Source organism: Ambystoma mexicanum, chromosome 11, assembly GCF_040938575.1.
Source record: "Ambystoma mexicanum isolate Mex_15411 chromosome 11, UKY_AmexF1_1, whole genome shotgun sequence".
Classification (NCBI taxonomy): domain Eukaryota; kingdom Metazoa; phylum Chordata; class Amphibia; order Caudata; family Ambystomatidae; genus Ambystoma; species Ambystoma mexicanum.
Genome location: NC_090934.1, coordinates 872395554 through 872414711, shown reverse-complemented (window position 1 = coordinate 872414711; position 19158 = coordinate 872395554). Strand labels below are relative to the sequence as shown.

The 19158-nt window shown below is 41.5% G+C and overlaps 1 protein-coding gene across 1 annotated transcript in view; it reads right to left on the bottom strand.

Moving 5' to 3' along the window:
• The window catches only part of PKP3 (plakophilin 3), a 277327-nt gene that overhangs the window by 68064 nt on the left and 190105 nt on the right, over positions 1-19158 (bottom strand). Inside the window, exon 8 of the mRNA XM_069623925.1 lies at positions 9648-9765. Within this exon, the coding sequence (XP_069480026.1) occupies positions 9648-9765 (118 nt within the window). The remainder of the gene's footprint in view (positions 1-9647; positions 9766-19158) is intronic.

Sequence of the window (19158 nt, the reverse complement as noted above, 5' to 3'; positions counted from 1 at the left end):
CCTTATATACTAACCTCCATCATTTTTAAAGAAGAACATGTATTTGCAAACGCAACCGTTGGGTCTTTTATATATTCAGATACTTTCTCCCTATATTTATAACATTAAAACTTATAAATCTCACATTTCTACAAATCAGCCCAATAAAACGAATATATCTTTACAAGTCCTCACCTGCATGGAATCAAATGGGACAAGCAAATAACTTTCTCTGAACCCAAAAACTCTTGCTTCCCAGAACAGTTAGCTCTTCACTCAGGGTCAATGGCGGCTGGTAAATTTTTGAAGTGGAGGGGTGTGGGGGGCAAAAAGTCTGCTCCTAATGTGTGCGAGCGTCCAAACTACGAGAGTGAGCCCAAACTAAACGAGGGGGTGGGGGAATGGGTTCGGCAAGATTCTCATCCCACCTGCCTGATAATTATTTTTAAATATGCGTTAAAATGGTGCATTTTACAGCACGTGAAAAATTGGAATTCCCAATCTGTTTTGTATGATAGCACATGAGAACCCATCAATAGATGCAAATTACCAACAGTGCCCAGGACCATTATCCAATGCGTTTTCATGATGCCTTTGCCCACAATATATACCAATATATAAAACATTATCATGCTGGCTGTGTCCATACATGTTCATGAGGTTGGCAGCAATATGTGCCAGTTTTACCATAAAAGGACTGTTCCATGCCACTGAAAGAAAGCATATCCAGACTGGCTATACCAACATAGGCCAGTGTACAGTTCATGTAAAGTACAAAAATGCCATGACACACAAAGAATGTATGGCCAGTCTGGAACCACCAAGATAAGCCAGCCTAGCCGCGTAATAACAATAACACTCAGGGTTGCTTTACTCTTGATGGCAAGTAAAAAGTAACAAATGCCATGCCACACTAAGAAAATAAATGAACACTAATACCAAAGGCCAGGCTAGCCACATGATAACACTTTTGTTTACATTACCCTTGACGTCAAGTAAAAATGTGCCATGCCACAGTAAGAAAGTATATGGAGACTGGTACCACTAATGTAGGCCAGTCTAGCCACGTAATAACACTATTCCTGTTGGCTTTACCCTTGATACACAGTGCATCAAGGGTAAAAGAAATATAAGTGTCATAACATGGCTAGACTGGCCTGCATTGAATTCCAAACACTTTGCTTTACCCTATGCATGTAAAGCTCCAAACATTCACCTTGGCATTTAATTTCAATAAAAAGGCTTTCCCTTCAATGGCAAAACGTTTACTGGAAGCTTTCTCGCCCAGCTTTCTTGCCTTTTTCTACAACATCGTCTACCTTTACCAAGTTGTTTTAAAACAAACAAAAAAAATACTACAGGGATGTTTGGGTTATCCCACAGTGGGGCTGAATCGCAGAGATTCTTTAGACCAGAAGAGTGTGTTCATCAGAGACTAAATCCAGCTATTTACACAGGTACTATTCACACTAGAGCTTTTGCCACATGATAAAACACTGCAGTAATGATATCCCTACTCCCAGGATTGCTCAAATGGACACGTTCTGCCATACCTTTTTTCGTTAATGAAATGGCTCAAACCCAAAACCAGTCTGTCCCCTAATCTCAGGCTGTGCCAGTCCCCCTCTATGCTCCTAGTGGTATTCCAGTTGGAAGGATTCAACACGAGTCTCCTGAGTCTAGTGTGCCTATTTATGGCTTCACTAAAAGCTTCCTCAGAAGTGGAGGATACCATCCCTGCTGGGACTATGAGGTCAGGTACAGAATACCTTTCTTCAAGACATGTTCCCTGAAATGAAAAGCAGTTTATATTCTCTGTATGGCACCGGGTCAAATCTGTGCCCTTTTAAATGTTTTAAAAATGCAAATGCCACCACATGTTATTAGCCAGTCATCTTAATGTATTCAAACCCAAATGGTATAAAGATATTATGGTAGAGGGTACTAATGTGGCACATTAGTACCTTCTTTAAGATGACTGGCTAATAACATGTGGTGTGCTTTGTACCATGACCTGTATTCATGTGAGCAAATCATCTCCAAATATAAATGCATATAGTAACTCTTTCAGCTACTCAAGCCTTTCGTGCAAAGAATTTACAACCAAATAAGGGATACAGAACAGGACCAGCCTTTGTGGTGTAGAGGAAAGAGAATTAGAAAAATTAAGAAGCATGTGCAAAAACTCCTATTTGGGGGACTGTGGGTCTCTTGCAGTCGGCCACCTGAAACCTGGCCAATGCCCTTTTCATCATGTACAAGTATCCTCACTCTCGTCATCACAGCCACCAGAAAGGAAAATACGGTTAAGTTAAAAGGGGCAGGGTCATTGACAACCTTGTTCCGGGAGATATTAGCATTTGTTCCCACGTACAGGAAATGTGTCTAGATATTTTAATTCATTTGGGATTTAACTAGGCACATTCTAAAAAATTAAAACGATTTGACTCATTTTGATCGACTATATCATGGGTCTGCAACCTGTACCTCTCCAGAGGTTTTTGACTAGCACTCCCATGATCCCTCATCATTCTCTCTGCTGTCTGGGTCCGATGGTAGTTGTAGTCCAAAATATCTGGTGTGCCATAGGTTGCAGACCCGTGGACTATATTCATCCCAAAAGGTTCAATTTGATTTTAGGCCACACTTGAACTTCGTTTTTCAATAATTCGTGCCAATTTTCCATAATCTAAATCAAAACAATTACTTTGCCTTACTGCTTCTGGAATTTGCAGGTACCGAAAATAAATGCGTCCAAGTTCAAATTTCAGCCACTCCTGGACTGGTTTTGTAACTTGGATCGTTAACAAACTATTTAAATACACAGTGGAGTACTCCAAGCTCCATGTTGGTAAAACGCCATCGTCCAAATGCAAGTGAACATTGTTGGAAAAGGCTCCATAGGAAAATCTCTTCATAAAATCTGTGCATCTAACTGAATCATCAAGTGGTACAATAAACAGTAAATATTAACTCCTATGGTTGGTGACTTTGATATGGTCGTCAGGTTCCCAATAAACCAAGGGCAGAAATAGAAATTCAAAATTACCTGCCACAACTGTTCCCACTCTATACTGCCAAATGTCTTTTCTGCATCAACAGTGAGAGAAGCGAAAAACAATTATGTACAATTTTATGTTCTATGATCGGCATAATTGAGCAAGTTACAGAGATACGTCTCTCCCAAAAAATAATCAGTCTGTTAGACGAGATCTTGAATCGGATTTTTTGATTCATGTTCAGTAGTGATATTGGGTGAAATGATCCTGGCATCCAGTATTACAAATCCATACCTGGCACCTCGCAACAAACCCCTTCAAATTCAGCAGGCGTGGGAAGGGCTGAGCAGGCATAGGAAGTGATGAGCAGCTGTTGGAAGTGATGAGCATCTTCACTCTGCATCACCCTGTAGATGTCCCCCATGATGTCATTTTGTATGCAATTTTGAATTCCTTCTGTGATATCATGGAAGTACTCATGGGCTTTGCAATGAGAGGAGGAGGATGACGATTCAAGATGCTCATCACTTCACCATCCCCTGATTTACAGGGGTTTTGTTGCGATAAATCAAATCACATTAACTCATCATAAATAATGTTTATTCAGAGAATTTAAAGTGTTCGGTTATAATCTTATTTCTTCTGCCATGGCTGTTCCAATTATTTTAAAAGAGGGAAGGTCATGGCCAGTGGCTCGGGCCTACCAGCTGAAGCCCACACATCCCTCCCTAGTACATAACCAGATCCCAACAGCCATAAACCAAGACCACGGCCAGCTGTCTCAGGGTCCACTGCATTTTGGGCTTCGCCAGTGACCTAGTAGCTGCAGCCTAGGCCATGCTCACTGTTCATGATGACCCACGTATTTAGAAACACAGATGGAATGGCCACGAGGATTGGTCATTGTACATGTGGCACAAATTACTTAAAAGAAAATCCATAATCCACCACAATTCTTGAAAGTTCTCCCTACAAGGTAAAAATATTACCCCATGCCGGCTTCCCCAGCCCACCCCAAACTTCCCAAATGCACATGGACCTCTTCCCCCTACCTGGAGGTAGCTGGATATAAATGTACCTAGAGCATGAACATAAAATCACCCATATTGCAAGTGCTCCGAAAAGCTAATTTATTATGAGATTAACACAAAATCTGTCCAATTCCTCATACTTTCAGTTTTTGATGTGAATTGGTCAGTAAGTGCATGTTTTAACAAGTAGTAAAACAACAATAGCATGAAGTATCAAGTGACAACATTTTATGTAAACCTAGGTGGGTGTTGACTAAGTGGCCTCTTCTTTCGCCCAAAGAGCTTTGTGAAGGCAGACTGTCTTTCAAATGTTTCAGTACAATTTTAACAACTGTCCTTATATAGGTGATGGAGTAGGTGCCCGGGAGAAAAAAAGCTAAAAGAAGATAAAGGACAACACACAAGAAATTTAGAATCAACCATTGATAGTCAACAGAGCACAATAAAAATAAATATAAGAAGTTTTAATGAGTATGAGTGAGTGCCAACATTAAACAATGCAGAGGACTCCAATCTTACAAATCAATGGGAGGAAAATCTCATTGCTAAATATAAAAAGATGACTGAACTATGAATCACACATGTCGATCGGGAGCATAAAGGAACGGAGGCACAGATATACATTTTGAAAATATAAATCATGGAAACAACTTAAAATAAGAACTACAAGACTCAATGAGATTTTACTAAAAAACCAAGATGAAGTTAAATTTAGAAAAACAAGAATTCTTTTTAGAGATGAGTGGGATTATCTAGATGACAGTGTATACACGTTTCAATCAAAATACAATGATAATACCCAATCAATACGATCACCTACAAGTTCAAATACTGACAACGAGGCAGAACGTGCAGCTACAATGATGAACACTGGGCTGGAACCAGTGCAGAAGGATGCCTGACCAACAATATGAATTGTTTTTAGATCAGATCAAGAGGTTCAAGAGAGGAAATCGGCAAAATACGCTCAAACATGTAAGGTTTGCAGATCCAATACACACAGATACCAGAATAAATTCAGATTAAATAGTGGGAGGGAGCGGAGGAAGAGGGAGAGAGAGAGAAGGAGAAGGAATGCGTCCAAGACGACTAAGGATACCATTACATTATAAAAAACACACTTCTGAGGTAAATTTGAACACTAATCTATCACACAGAACACTGTAATCTGCAGAGATTCAGCTATTGAACAAGGGTCTCTCGTTTGCTCCTACAAAAAATATGGACTCTATTCAAACAAGCAGACTTATTCAAATTCATTAGAAAATCGAAACTTAATAAATTCTTTCACAACAAAATATCTAAACCCCAAAATGAATCAGAAATAATTGCTCCAAGTTATTTTACTATTAAAGATATTGAGGACACTAAACTTTTACTATTGTTAGATAATGGCACTCATCTCATGTTCACAAATTATTGAGGACTTCCAAATTGTTTCAGACACCATATTTGAGTCTCCCTAACAGAAAAATCTAAATTTACGCCGTCACAAAACGAGACAGTAATAATGAGACCTTTCATAAAGTTGTGGCGTTTGATTTAAAAAAAAACATATGGATCGAGGCCCAAAACAGTTATCATGGATGTATTTAACAGTGCAAGAAAGGTTGGCTTTGGATAATTTGGCTAATGATCAATACATTATGATTAAGGAGGCGGACAAAGGCAGCAATATTGTTATGTTAGACAGGAAGGACTACATGGACATGGGACTTATCTTTGCATGCCTGATTGCTATGTTAAACTCAAGATCAACCCTATGACATATTTTGAACTAATGTACAGATTAATTTTAAAGGGCGCTGCAATATTATTCTTTTAGCCGAGGATAGGTCATATCTATCACAATCAATGCCTACAATTTCAACAATACATTTCCTTCCAACAATTTATAAACTGTTTGTGGACCTTCCAGAAGTGAGACCAATTGTCAGCGGCAATGGTTTCATGACTGAAAGAGCAGCAAGATACATTGACCAATATTTGCAATCTTTGGTATTCAAGCAAGTCTCATATCTTATACACATGATTCGATAAACATTATAGAACTACTGACTAAGGTTACATGGCAAGACAGCTATCATTTGGCAACCTTCAATGTCAAAGTCTTATATACATCTATTGACCATACCCTGGCTTTGCAATTGATTGAATTTCATGTGGCATCAATGCCAACCACATATTTAAATTATGTATTCCTAAAGGAACTGCTAATGTTTAGTATGAAGAACAATGTTTTTGTTTTTAACAATGAATACTACCAACAGACAAAAGGGGTGGCTATGGGGGCATCATATGCACGGTCACTAATCTGTTCATGGCTCAATTGGAGCTAACATATGCTCAGGACAATATTAATTTGTTAAACATGTACATTAGTGGCATTGTTCCATTGACAATATTTTGCTCATCTGGGATGGGACTCCAGAGGACTTTAACAAGTACAAAGAACAGTTGAACAACTCCATTTCTGTACTAGAAATGGTTGATCATGTCAACCTGTCAGATGTCTTTTTGAGATCTCTCAATCTTTAAAGAGGGTTAGATACACACCCAGAATTTCCAAAAAACAAAATGATGATAACTTCTCTTTTCGCGACTAGTTGTCATGTTGAACATGTCATCCAAAACATGCTAGTTGGCGAAATAATCAGGGCGCGATGCAATTGTAGTGAAACAACAATTGCAGAAATGGAAATTAAAGTTACAAACGGATTCAAACAGAGCTTACAATGATTTAATTTTACTCACTGCACAAAACAAAAGCAAGAACCAAAAGTAGGACGAGAACTAATTGAAGGCATTACAAGAGAAAAATCACTGAGGAGCAAGATGTACTTGCGAAATGAGGTCCAAAACATTGGGTCTAAACACGGATTGTTAACTTGTTTTCTTATGAAAATAGTTAACTAGTTTTGTTATGCTCCCAAGCAGTGTGGGCAACATGAAGAAATGATGGACTTTATATCAAACCATCGCTAAAGAAATGTTAGCTGTTCTTGATAATGCACTCTTAATGCATACCAATAAGTGGCGTTCTATAATAATTTATGTGTATGTGTTAATGTTACTTTGACCTTAATGGACACTAATTATCTTGATCTTGTTAAGGTTACATGGGTTTAAAAGAAACCTGTTGAGGATTGTTCCATTCTAGTTGCATTTAGATACAAATTGTTGGTGAGATAAAATGGAGGAGCGCGGAGCAAGAATGTAAAATAGGCTTTGAATGACGTGCAATAGGTGCTGAATGACGTTAGGCAGTGGCTTTCACAATAGACCACAATTGAAACACACATATATATGATTTGTATGATTAAAATTCCATATTATCAATTGCTTTGTTGTGGAAGTGCATACAAGTAAAAATATATAGAAAAAAAAACATTCCAGCAAACATGTGTTCCTTTTCTTTCCATTGTATCGCAAACACAAGGGAGTGTCACTCTCACAATACAATATAAGAAATTGTTTTAAGAAGGCAGCAGCACTAAAGACAGAATGTAAACATCACACACTTTGACGTCATGAAGCACTCCTATATTTCGATGGCGCAAAATGGCGCCTGTTACACACGCGCAGCCCTGCGGTAAACATTGCAAGCCCACTGCATTGAAATCATGGTAAGGGTACCACTCAGTATGGTTGGCTTTTTTATGGGAATTCAAATCAAGGGATACCTGGTTCTAAAGTGTGCCCACTTTATCTTATCCATAGGCACACCATAACTGCACTTTCTAACCAGCAATAACTAAATGACATGGGCTATATACACGGAATGTTGCGCTTGATGTCATATGCAAACAGCATTATACTTGATGGTAAGCACTCTTTTACCTAGTATGAAATCCGTTATATTAGAGGTTAATCCAATAGACACAACATGGTGCTCAAACTCAGCCCCGATTAATTGTATTAAAGGACATGATGACTGAGAAACATATCGGCCATTGATTACTCCAAAACGCGAGGCATGAACCTTGGAATTACCCAATCATTTATTCAATCGTCCACATACCAGGACCTCGATACAGGTTAGCGACCACACAGTACTTGATTTCTATAACTAGAACGAGCCTAAAGGAGTGAGTTACAGTCTTTGGTATATTTCCTTTCTAGACCTTTTCAGTGACAAGATTGCAAACTTTTTATGGGAATACAGACCCTGATATTCCTCTATTTGGTCCATTAATGATCCTACAATCCAATAGGATGTTTGCAAGGTAATTCACCTTTATTTTGCCACTCACTCGTACTCATTAAGGCTCCTTATATTTTTATTATGATTTGTTGACCGTCAATGGCGGATTCTAAATTTCTTTTGTTTTGTCCCTCCTCTTCTTTTATCTTTTGCCCCCGGGTCACCTGCTCCAGCACCTATAGGAGGACAGTTGTTAAAATTGTACTGAAACGTTTGGAAAACAGTCAGCCGTAACAAAGCCCTTCGGGCAAAACTAGTGCCCACCTAGTCAGCACCTATGTTTACACAGAGCATTTTTCAATGGGATTGCACAATTATAAAATGGTTCTGTGAATCGGGGCCAAAATGTCACTTGATAGTTTTTTTGGTTTTACTACTTATTAAAACATGCACTTACTAACCAATTCACATCTAAAGTGCGAAATATTTGACAGATTTTATGTTGATCGCATAACAATTAGCTTTTGCAATACAGGATTTGTATGTTTATGCTGTGAGTATTGTAGCATCAGGTTGTGTGTTACACACCTTGCAATTGCTGCTCTGATCTTAATTAGGATTAATTTCTCGTTTGTGTGGCGCAGCTAGCTCTCTGACAACCCCCCATTTGTTCATCATAAAAAGTTTGCTCATCAAAATATAATTTTGATCACTTTCATTTTCGTCTTCCCTTGTTATTCGCTAACATCAAAGAAAATAATGTTGGATTTTCATTTCTGACATGCCTCTCAGGCACAAAGCACCATGAGAGATATTTAGACGTGTTTTGGGGAGCAGAGGGCACCCATTTCTCCAACAAGTATTTTAAAAACTACACGATGTATTTACCCCAACCAGCAAAAGGCACATCTGTGATGCTTTGTGCCCAAGTTGTTTCTTAGCTGGTCCAGATCTGTCCAGCAGTTTTAGCACACAGGTGTTCAATCGAAGCACTTTAACCCTATGGGAAATTGGATGGCACAAGGCAAGAGTTTTTTTGTTTTCTGAATAACTTTCCCACCTTTTAACGAATTTTCTCTAATATTTCTAGTTTGTAACGGCCTAGGACAGACTTCTTTTCTGGAAAATGTCATCCACACCCACCTAGCGAGTCAAACGTTATTAGACCCCCTTCTCCACACCTCAAATGGTGTTGCCTTGTGTTTCAACCAACCATTCTCCCAGTGTAGGACCTGACGTGAATGTATTTTTGGTTGCGTTTACCCAAAGGTGCTTTCATGTTCCTACAGGTGACACTTGTGGCACTGAACCGGGATTTCGGGAAGGACTTGGTTTTGAGAGGCAGGTCCAATATGGGAGATAATGGTACAAGTAATACTTTAAATACACGAGAGACCACTGTCCTGTATTGAAAATGAAAGTTATGCATATTCAATTGTGCTCTTCTAGACACAGTTGCTAAAAGCTAAAATAAAGAAAAACGACTAGCCTCACCTTGTCTTCGGCTTTGCCAACCTCCAGGGCACGGTTGCCGTAGCAAACCATAGCATCCACCAGGCCAGCACTCTCTCGCATCTTCTGACGGGTCTTGTCACTTGCCGAGCTGAGGTTCCTAAGCAATAAACAAGACCGACTAATAAGTCTACTGAGATACTTCACTTGCAACCCATGTCAAATAAGATGTATTAAACTGCTGCCCCAAATCCTGCAAGATGATCTCTTCAATAACACATTGCACTCAAAATGCACTCTACTGTTGGTCACACGTTCTCTCAAGTGTCTAATGCTGCCCCATTCCCTGCGGGATGAGCTGGCATGCTATTTAGCATACCTCGACTGTCCCACTGCTGTCCACATCGTTTGAGATGCAGCCATATTCTGAAAGAGGCGGTCACCGGCTGGCACTGCTTCTTGTGAGAAACCAACTCCAGTACCAACATTGAGTGTCATGCCCACAGTGGCCACATTCACATTCCAAAAGAGGCCCTCAATTGCCACTTGCTCATGTAATGTAATGTAAATAGATGTATTGAGCACCACCAAGGTCAAAAAGGCATCTGGTCGCCAAAATCAAAAAAGAACCTATCAGATCACAAACCCTCCTCAAAACAAGTCTTCAGAGCTTTCCAGAAACACACGTCATCTGGAATCTCCCGCAAATATGTGGGCAAAGAATACCATATTGTAGGGTCCAAGAACAAGAAAGAGTGCGCCCCTGCTCGGGTGTTACAAAAGAGCAGAACTTGCAGCAAATATGCAGAGGCTGAGCGCAAGGAACAGAGGCGTATATTGGGTACGTTTCAACTGAGGAAATGCTGTAGCACCCAGCCTTCTGCAAGTCCAGGTGTTTGGAGCCTTGAATCGAGACCCTTCACTTGACCTAAAAGCACGTCTCATTAAAACACCCGCCAGTGAAAATCTGTTCGCCCCCAAAAGATTCCATGCACACCCGGGGTTGTTCCTTTTTTTTGTAATTAAATGCATTTTGGGAAAAATTTAAATGCATAGAAAATTATTTTCTAAGCTCACTTTTCAGATGTAAATTTGCTTTACTACTAAGAAAATAAAATCTAATATGTAGAACTTTATTCGCTCATAAAATTACAATGTAGATGTATTCAAGGGTGAGAGGAAAAAAGTAATTTAGTGGCTTGCTTGTATATCCAGTTATAAAAAGCTTTTGCTGGAGAATTTAGTAACAAACTAAGTGAAATCTCTTGGGATTTCCCCTTAGTTTGCTAATCAGAAGAATTGCAAGTGAAACACTGATCTATGCAATAATGGCAATGGAAGAGTGTCAAAGACAATGGGAGAATGACGGGCAGAAGCAAAATGAGCACGGAATCCTTCATCCTTCACCTGATCAAAAAGGCACTCCCTCCTGGAGGCCGAAATGATGTACTGCTTGCTTCTGGGGAACATATTTGAAATTATTTGATTCTATTCTCTTACATGAAAGTGAATCTATGACAGGTATTTGAAAAAGAATGCTGGTTGCTTCAGCATAAAGTAAAATATTTTGAAGGGCTGGAAATTTGGTGAGGGTCTATTTGACCTAAAACATTTGATCTAATCTCATTTGATCGAAATTCAAGGGTGAAGAGCACTATTTCACTCTGGATAAGCTATTTAATGCCTGCATCCTTTCTTCTCAGCTAACTTGCAAGTGCAATTTCAGGCTCATGGACAGCCTTAAACACATCAAATAAGGTCAACAACATAATCTAGAGAGCTCCAGTGTGCCTGCCTAAACATGTGCGTATTTGGTATGCAATTCCCTATTTTCTTTGCAGTATTTTCTTTGCAGTATTCTGGAAGAGCAGCATGAAGGGTGCAATTCAAAATATAAGGCAAAGCATTCGAGTGTTTCAGTCCGTTACAAATGTAACCTTCAAATGTAAAAACAGGTCTGTGATGTAGGCCTCTCTCCAATGCAACGCAAGAAACGCAGTGTTTCTGATATGTGCAGACGGTGCAACCTAGAAATGATCATGGTCGGAGAATGGAGATTTGAAATGCAACACAATAGGACAAAACATCTCACAATGTCCATGCCGAGCAGTTCGAACGTGAACAAAATGTTTGGGGAAAAAATAATTGGGAAAGCCAATACGTTTGGCTCTTGCAGTTCATTGCATTGTATAGTTATAGGCATAACTGTGTTGGCCTCATAAAAAAATTGAACTTCAGCTTCCGTACTCTTTGAGCTGAACCTGGGTCATCGTGTGATGACAATAAGGTGAGCTGTCAAAACTGCAGCTGGATTAAATTCTTCTAACATTTTAAATCCAAAGCTGAGGCAACACGCCTCAGTCTTCTATGAAGCCCCGTAACAAGCTTTTGATCTCTGTACCATCAAGCATGGCATCACCAATGCTACTGGATAGCTTTAAGTCTCAATTACCCTAGATTCAAATGATGCACAACAATACAGTGTAAACCCAAACAATCCTTTTACTTTAGGGCCAAAGATGTACTTACTACAGAGCCAAGCATTGGGACTGCACCAATCTGAAATGGAATAGAGGCTTGCATGAGATATGAGAGCATGTGTAGGAAGGCATGTACTAATTGATAACTTACTTGCTGAAAGATGAGACTATTGTGCTGTACTGGGACACAGAACCACTTATCCACCAATCCTGCAAGGCCCCTAGTTCCAAAATGCAGAAATATGACACACAGATCTGTATACACGTATGGGGCTCCTGTATCAGAGAAGGACTACATTCTCATAAATCAAATCACATTTTATGCCTTCAGCATCCATCCTCCTTACAACTCTCCATTGAGGCTTCTCTGGCGTTATTTGCAACCCAACCACCAGAACACTCCCCGGGGAAGGAAAAGAGCGAGAAAGAGGCTTACGTCTGAAAACAACTTTCGACTCCGTGAATAGTGAGCAGGTCTCACGGAGGAGTGAAGGCCTGAGGGAAGTCTTTGTGGAGATAATCGAGGCCTGATATGATACAAAACGGAAAACGGCAAGTATGTGTGAGCTGTAACACTTCTCACTCCTAGTAACATAGTAATAATAATAATACTACAGTAAACATGAAAGGCAGGATCAGAGTCTGTTATTACCAGTGTTACACTAATAAAAACAAATCTGTTTTTATTAGTTTAATCAAGTGTCTGTACTATACGTTAGGCAGAACACTGGTAATAACAGACTCTGACACTTAGCCCCGCCTTTCAAGTTTCTTGATAGTAGAGGCACATTATGATGGCAATGTGGCAAGAGTGTGAGAGGAGTGCCACCTACTTCCCAGGTAGCCTGTTCTGGAAGGATTTAGAGGGGTTTATAGTTGGCCAGCAAATGGATGTGCCCGGTTGAGACACCAAGACACTGCCCTCTTGCTATTTGGGGATGACACTGTGCTACTAATGTTCATGGAAATGACAGGAGAAACCTCTGGGCACCTTTTGTAATTACTGCTTTCATAAGAAGAGGATCACTAACGAGCAAAATAGAGGCAATAGTGATGGGCCCAGCTAAATCCCCCATGAGGAGTATATGTGTAAATGGGAGAAGTTTAGAAGTAGCATCACACTTGGACTATCTGGGCATCCACTTGCGTCTGCTTTCAGTGTGAGGGCCACAGGTGGAAAAGAATGGGAGTAAATAGGGCCAATTTGCTGGCGGGATTCCTAGGTTAAAAAAGAAGACGTTTAGTTAGGAATTTCCCTCTACCGGCCCCTGAGGTCTACCAATGGAAGTCTATGCCTGCACCTGTATGTGATGCTGCGGTCTGGGGCTTTAGGACATGTCCTCTGGTCAGAGTAGCTGAAGATTCCTTCCTTAGAAGCCTCTTCATTTTAGAAGGGAACTCTGCCTGGGCCCTATGTCTAGGGACCAGGGAGTGTCCTATCGCTGGTCATATCACCCTCTTGCGAATTGCATATTTGATTAGTATATGGAGAATACCAAACCACAATTATTGATATTGTATGTTTAGATGCTTCTATGTAGGTACTGAGGCTATCCTGAGTGAAGAAAACTGTGTACACATTGAGCTTTGGAACCCTGTGAGAATCTCCCTTTACGATTAATAGGGATCCCCTTGGGGAAGTGAGGGAGAGATTTTGGGTAACCCGGAAACGCCCAATGCTGGAGGACCCAAGGAACTTGGTTTTATTGACAGCTTCCAAACATGATGCTAATCATGATCCCAAATTGCAAGAATATGGATTTTTGGCTTTCAAAATGACAAACTAGGTCTCAATGAATCCCGGGAGATGTAGGTGTTTATACACGTCCAATAATTGCCATTGTCTGTTTTTTGTTTTTCCTTTCCCCAGGCTCCGCCCCCATCATTGCTGCCCCTCTAACTCTCTCTTCCCTTCTTCCCATCCTTCCACCTCTGGACACTCTCCTTAATCACTTCTCACTAACGGGATGACTGACATATGCCACATCCTAAATTCAAGGGGGTCCTGAGCATCACCAGAGGCTCCTTCCTTAAAAACAAAGCTCTCCCTCTCTCGACTGCTCCGATTAGCTTGCATATGGTCATGCGACACGTGTCCTCCAATGTTATTAAGAGCCAAAAAGCAGCAAAGGGAAACTATCTGGGTTGTGCCTTTAAGGGCCAGAAAAGGCCTAGGGTCAGAGCGCATCAGGTCACCTGATTCCTGCTTCCACATATAGAGATCATTCGGCCCGGGCCACACTATCCAACGCAGAACTGCTGTTGTTGGGCCCAAAACAGGGATGTTTCAGGCCCGACGTCTTTTGATTGCCTATCGCCCATTCAAGAAAAACTCAGAACGTATACCTACTCATTCTCAGCCAATCTTTCCCCCATTCCCATTCTGCTCACCCATCTGCTCTCTTCCTCTTGGGCTGCACACTTTCTTTACGTGCATATTTCCTTTACTCACCATTGTGCACCTTGACTTTGCTCCTTTCCTCCTTGTACTATTTCTTCTCCTCCCCTTCTATCGTAGCCTTCAGCCACAACTCAGTATAACTTCCAACTCACTCTGCCCATCTCTCTAGTCTCCCTCTTCACTCCTCAGACTCAAAGCTCCACTTCTCCCAGAATTTCTCACCTCTTTCCCCCCTCCCTCAACTACAACGCAACACCTGCTCCTCTCCCCCGCTTCCCGTCACTCTTTCACGAGGCCTCTGGAATGCATGACTCTTCTAGCCCTGAACTTTCACTTCTTGCTATCACAGAAGTATGGATACATCCCCTTGACCCTGCTACCTTCTCCCACTCTCCCCAACATGTTGAGGGCAGTGGAGTTTGGTTACTTATTAATAAAGCCTTCATGACTGCTCCCCTTTCCTTTTACAGCTGTGCTCCCTCCGCCCTTTGCGCCTCCTTTCTCCTGTTCAATGGTCATAAGGAATATTAGGCAGGACTATCTTGCACATTACACCTTGATGTGAGAACTTCTCATTTGTCCCTCCCCTAGTCATGCCTCTTCCATTGATATGCTTTTCTTGATTTTCACTATACACTCAGGACTCCCTTTGACCATCACTATCCTGCACGCACATTCACACCTTCATGCCCCAACAGTGCCAGTGTAAATCCCAGCCCCCCACATTACTTCTAGCATACACAAATTCCCGTGTTGCCCTCTCCTCAGCAGATTCTTCTATCTCACAAACATAATCTCTTCCCATTGAAATCACTAGGGTACCCTCCAAGCTTTGCTCACACTCCCCCAAGCTATTATCCATTGCCTCTTCCCTCACTGCTAAAATCTCTCCCCCTCTCGGACCTCTCCCCCTCTCGGACTTCTCCCCCTCTCGGACCTCTCTCCCCTGTACCTCTCTCCCCTGTACCTCTTCTAGTCTGACTGCTTATATCCTAACTCACCTACGGAATTTGCACCAGTCCTTCACAGTGCCGATTTATCTTGCTCTCCTATCGACCCATTTGCTTCTCAAATAGTCAGTCACCTGCTCTCATCGCTGAAGCTCTTTAACCTCTCTCTCTGCTGCCTTCTTCGCTGCCTCCTTCAGATCCGCAAATTGTCTTGCCCCTTCTAAAGAAATCCTCGGCGGACCCAAACCTCTGGCAATCTAATATGGTTTCCCTCCTAAATCATTATTCAAAAATATTTAAGGGGTTGGGCTTTAATAAGTCTTGGAGATCCACTTCAATCTGATTTCCGTCGTAAACGCTACAGCAAGACTGCAGTCAAGCAGGTCTACAACTTTCCCTCTGATGCCCACCTGCCCAGACTCTCGGCTATACTTTCCCTTTCGGTCATCCCTGCTGTTTTTAACACTGTTGACCACTCCTCCTCTCTCCATGACCTTATATTGTGCAAAAGGGACCTTGCCTGGATTGCTTTCTACCTGTTGGTCGCCCTTTAAATGTACTGCAAGTTGAAAACCTCCAACCCCACTCCTCTCCCATCAGCACCCTCCAGGGATCGGTCCTTGGACCTCTGCTCTCCACCCTCTATACCTTCGACTAAGAATGACGACTAAGAATGACACTTCTGTTGGCTTTCATTATAATGTATTTGCTAATGACACTCACATATTTTTCTCTTTTCCCTCCTTTTCTCCTTTCCCTCCTTCACCCTGGCTATCTCAGAATGGAACAGATTACCAACTGTCTCACTGCAAACCATCACTGAGAGGCTCCACACATCCTCATGCTTTACTCTTTAAAAATGGAAGCCATCTTTGTCAATGGTCCCAACGCCTTATTTCCCTCATCTCTCCCATCTCCATCCTGTTTGACCTGTTTGCATCCTTGCCAAAGTCTCTTAACATTGGGGTTGTCTTCGATAGTGACCTTAGACAGCAACAATTTATAAATACCTCTGTCTCTGATGCTCGTATTAACCTTAAAACATTCAGAACATGTGTAATTTCTTACTCATCACTCTACAAAAATTCGAATCCCCACCAATATGCTAGGCAAACTAAACTACTGCTCATGCCTAATCCTTGGCATTGCGCTCTACACCTTCCTTTTGACAAAATCGTCAACTTTGCTACCTGCACTCACTGCAACCTATGCAATCCTCCCCCACTAGTACCTATCGGCACCATTTTGGTTGAGTCTCTATGCACATCCTTTTCCAAGTCTACAAAGCTGGCAATGGTCCTTGCTTCTTACTGTACCTCAGTCTACTGCCCAACTCGTTCCCCTCCATTTCTCAACTGCGCTCCACCTCACTTTCTCATGCACTCCCTGCGCCTCCTCACTTCTGCTCTGCTGCCCTATGCGATTCTGTTACATAAAATTTGCTTCCCATCACAAATAAAGCAAGCCTAACTTTGGATTCCTTCAAAGTTTGGCTCAAACTTCATATACTTGCCAAATGGGAACATTCTTCGAACCCATCTGACATCCTCCCTACCCGACCCCACCATTCCCTCCCTGTGCTGTGTAATAATGTAATTTTATATAGTTTTAAAGTACTCCTTTTTAGTTTGAAGCAACCCCGCCCCTGAAAGGAGGACTGTGAGAAAGGAGGAGGACTATGACATAGTAGGACTGTGACAAAGGCGGACAGGGCTGCAGATGTACTGTGGCAAAGGAGGACTGAGACAAAAGGAGCGAGGAAGAAGAAGACCATTACAAAGAAGGAAGGTCTATGGAGAAGACAGTGTCAAAGAAGGACTGATTAACGAGAATGACTGAAGGAGTGGGACTGATGAGGGACATGCGGGATGTTTTAACCCACTAGGCTCTGCCCTGCGACATCCCTGTGTGCTGATGGTGAAAGAATCATCACAAATGGCAGCAAAAGCCCTATGCGCGCCAAACCTATGAAAATTGCGCTTTGAAACACAGAAAGATGGCTGCCAAATATACTTTGCCTGTTGTCAGTAGTGGAAAGGAGACCACACTGCTGAAACATGTTACTGGGCTGCCCACCAAGTAAGAATGAACACTGCAGGAAAGGCAGTGTTTTATTGAAATAAAACCCATAAATTGCTCTTAAATCCCCTTTTCTTGGTTGCTGAAAATACAAAATACCGGACCAAAACACCACAAAACATCCAATATCTTTTCTGGGTGTTACCTGTCACTTCATTTAAGGAATCAATATGAACATACAATGTCATGAAAATATCCACAGTAAAAAGTGTTCTTGAATGTGAAAATCTGTCAAAATATGGGTGCAATACCAGCGGCCGCCTGTATGGCAGCTGTCATTAGTTGCCTCAGAAGCTTAGACTTGTGCAATTGAAATCAAATGTCTATAAATTAAGTGACCCGTTATTAAAAGTAATATAGGTTGCAACTATTTACTCTCCATGGTTTAGAGACTGGAATTAGAGTTCTAGTTGCCTGTTTTAAAATTGCAAGTTTATTTTCAACAAAGAAAAATTTAACAAAGTGACTTTTAAAGTAAGCCTGATTCAAGCAAAACTACAAAGCAACTTCCCCCACTGGGCAAGGCACCTCCCTTCTGCTCTCTGGACCAGGAACTCACATTCAGGTGTTGATTAAGAGGGGAGGGGCACGCGGGCTGCGCCTGGGAGAGACAATGAACCTTCCTTGGCTAAAAGGATATGCAGATTGTAAAGTGTCAAAGTGGCCTCTCCCAGAAGAAAGGGGGCAGATTGCTTCAGACCTGCCAGAGAGCCAAGGAGGCGGGGACAGGCGACCATTTGTGGACTCACAAAGCACAGAAAGCATATTTTTGAAAAAGACTAATAAAGGACTGTGCAAATTTGTAAACATTATAAAATTAATAGCATTGTTAATGTGATTCTTTTGTGCACATTTTAAGAGGAGCCAGAACTCTGAGAAGGCGCAGTGAAAATTCTGGTTTTGTAGCAATCGTATTTTTGTCAGAAGCATGAAACTTGATACGATTATGCCCAGATATCATGCGCACATATGTACAAAATCATGACGACACTCTGTTTTCTCCTCATTCAACGGAGAGGGCAGACTTTAGCCAATAGACTACCTAGGGGGTGCGCTTAGGATATTTCAGCATACCCACCCCTTTATCAAACCCATAAATAGAGACAGCTTAGGACCTAGAAAAACACACTGATCCACCCACCATCCTGAATTTGGCAAAGCACTTTGAAGGAGATCCATCCATACTCCTTGTTCCAGACTACAGAACTTTGCAAGCAGAAAGACTCAGAGCATAGCTGAACCACTTTCAGCTGGGCCTAACTTCCAGAACCCATCCCTCAACTTAAAGGGGAAACCAAAGAGCAGCAAGGCTGTGCTGTAACTGCTTGCCTGCCAAAGAATTATCTTCATAACCAGAAGGGCAGATTCAATCCAAATCTGGTGCCATGCCATGCAGATCCAGTCCAGTCGTGCTGTGCAGTGTAGACCAGAGCACCTTGCTGTCCAGTCCTGCCGTGCGTTGTCCAGAATGCCTTGCTAATCGCTGAACCAGACCAGTCTGGTGTGCCTAGCAGTCTGTCCCAGAAAGTATCCCGGACCCAACCAGAATTCCTGACGGTTTCATTCAAAACATTGGTAGTGAGTATCCATAGTATAGGATTGTCACTAGCCTATGTACTGTCCATAGTCATCCTTGTCCAAAT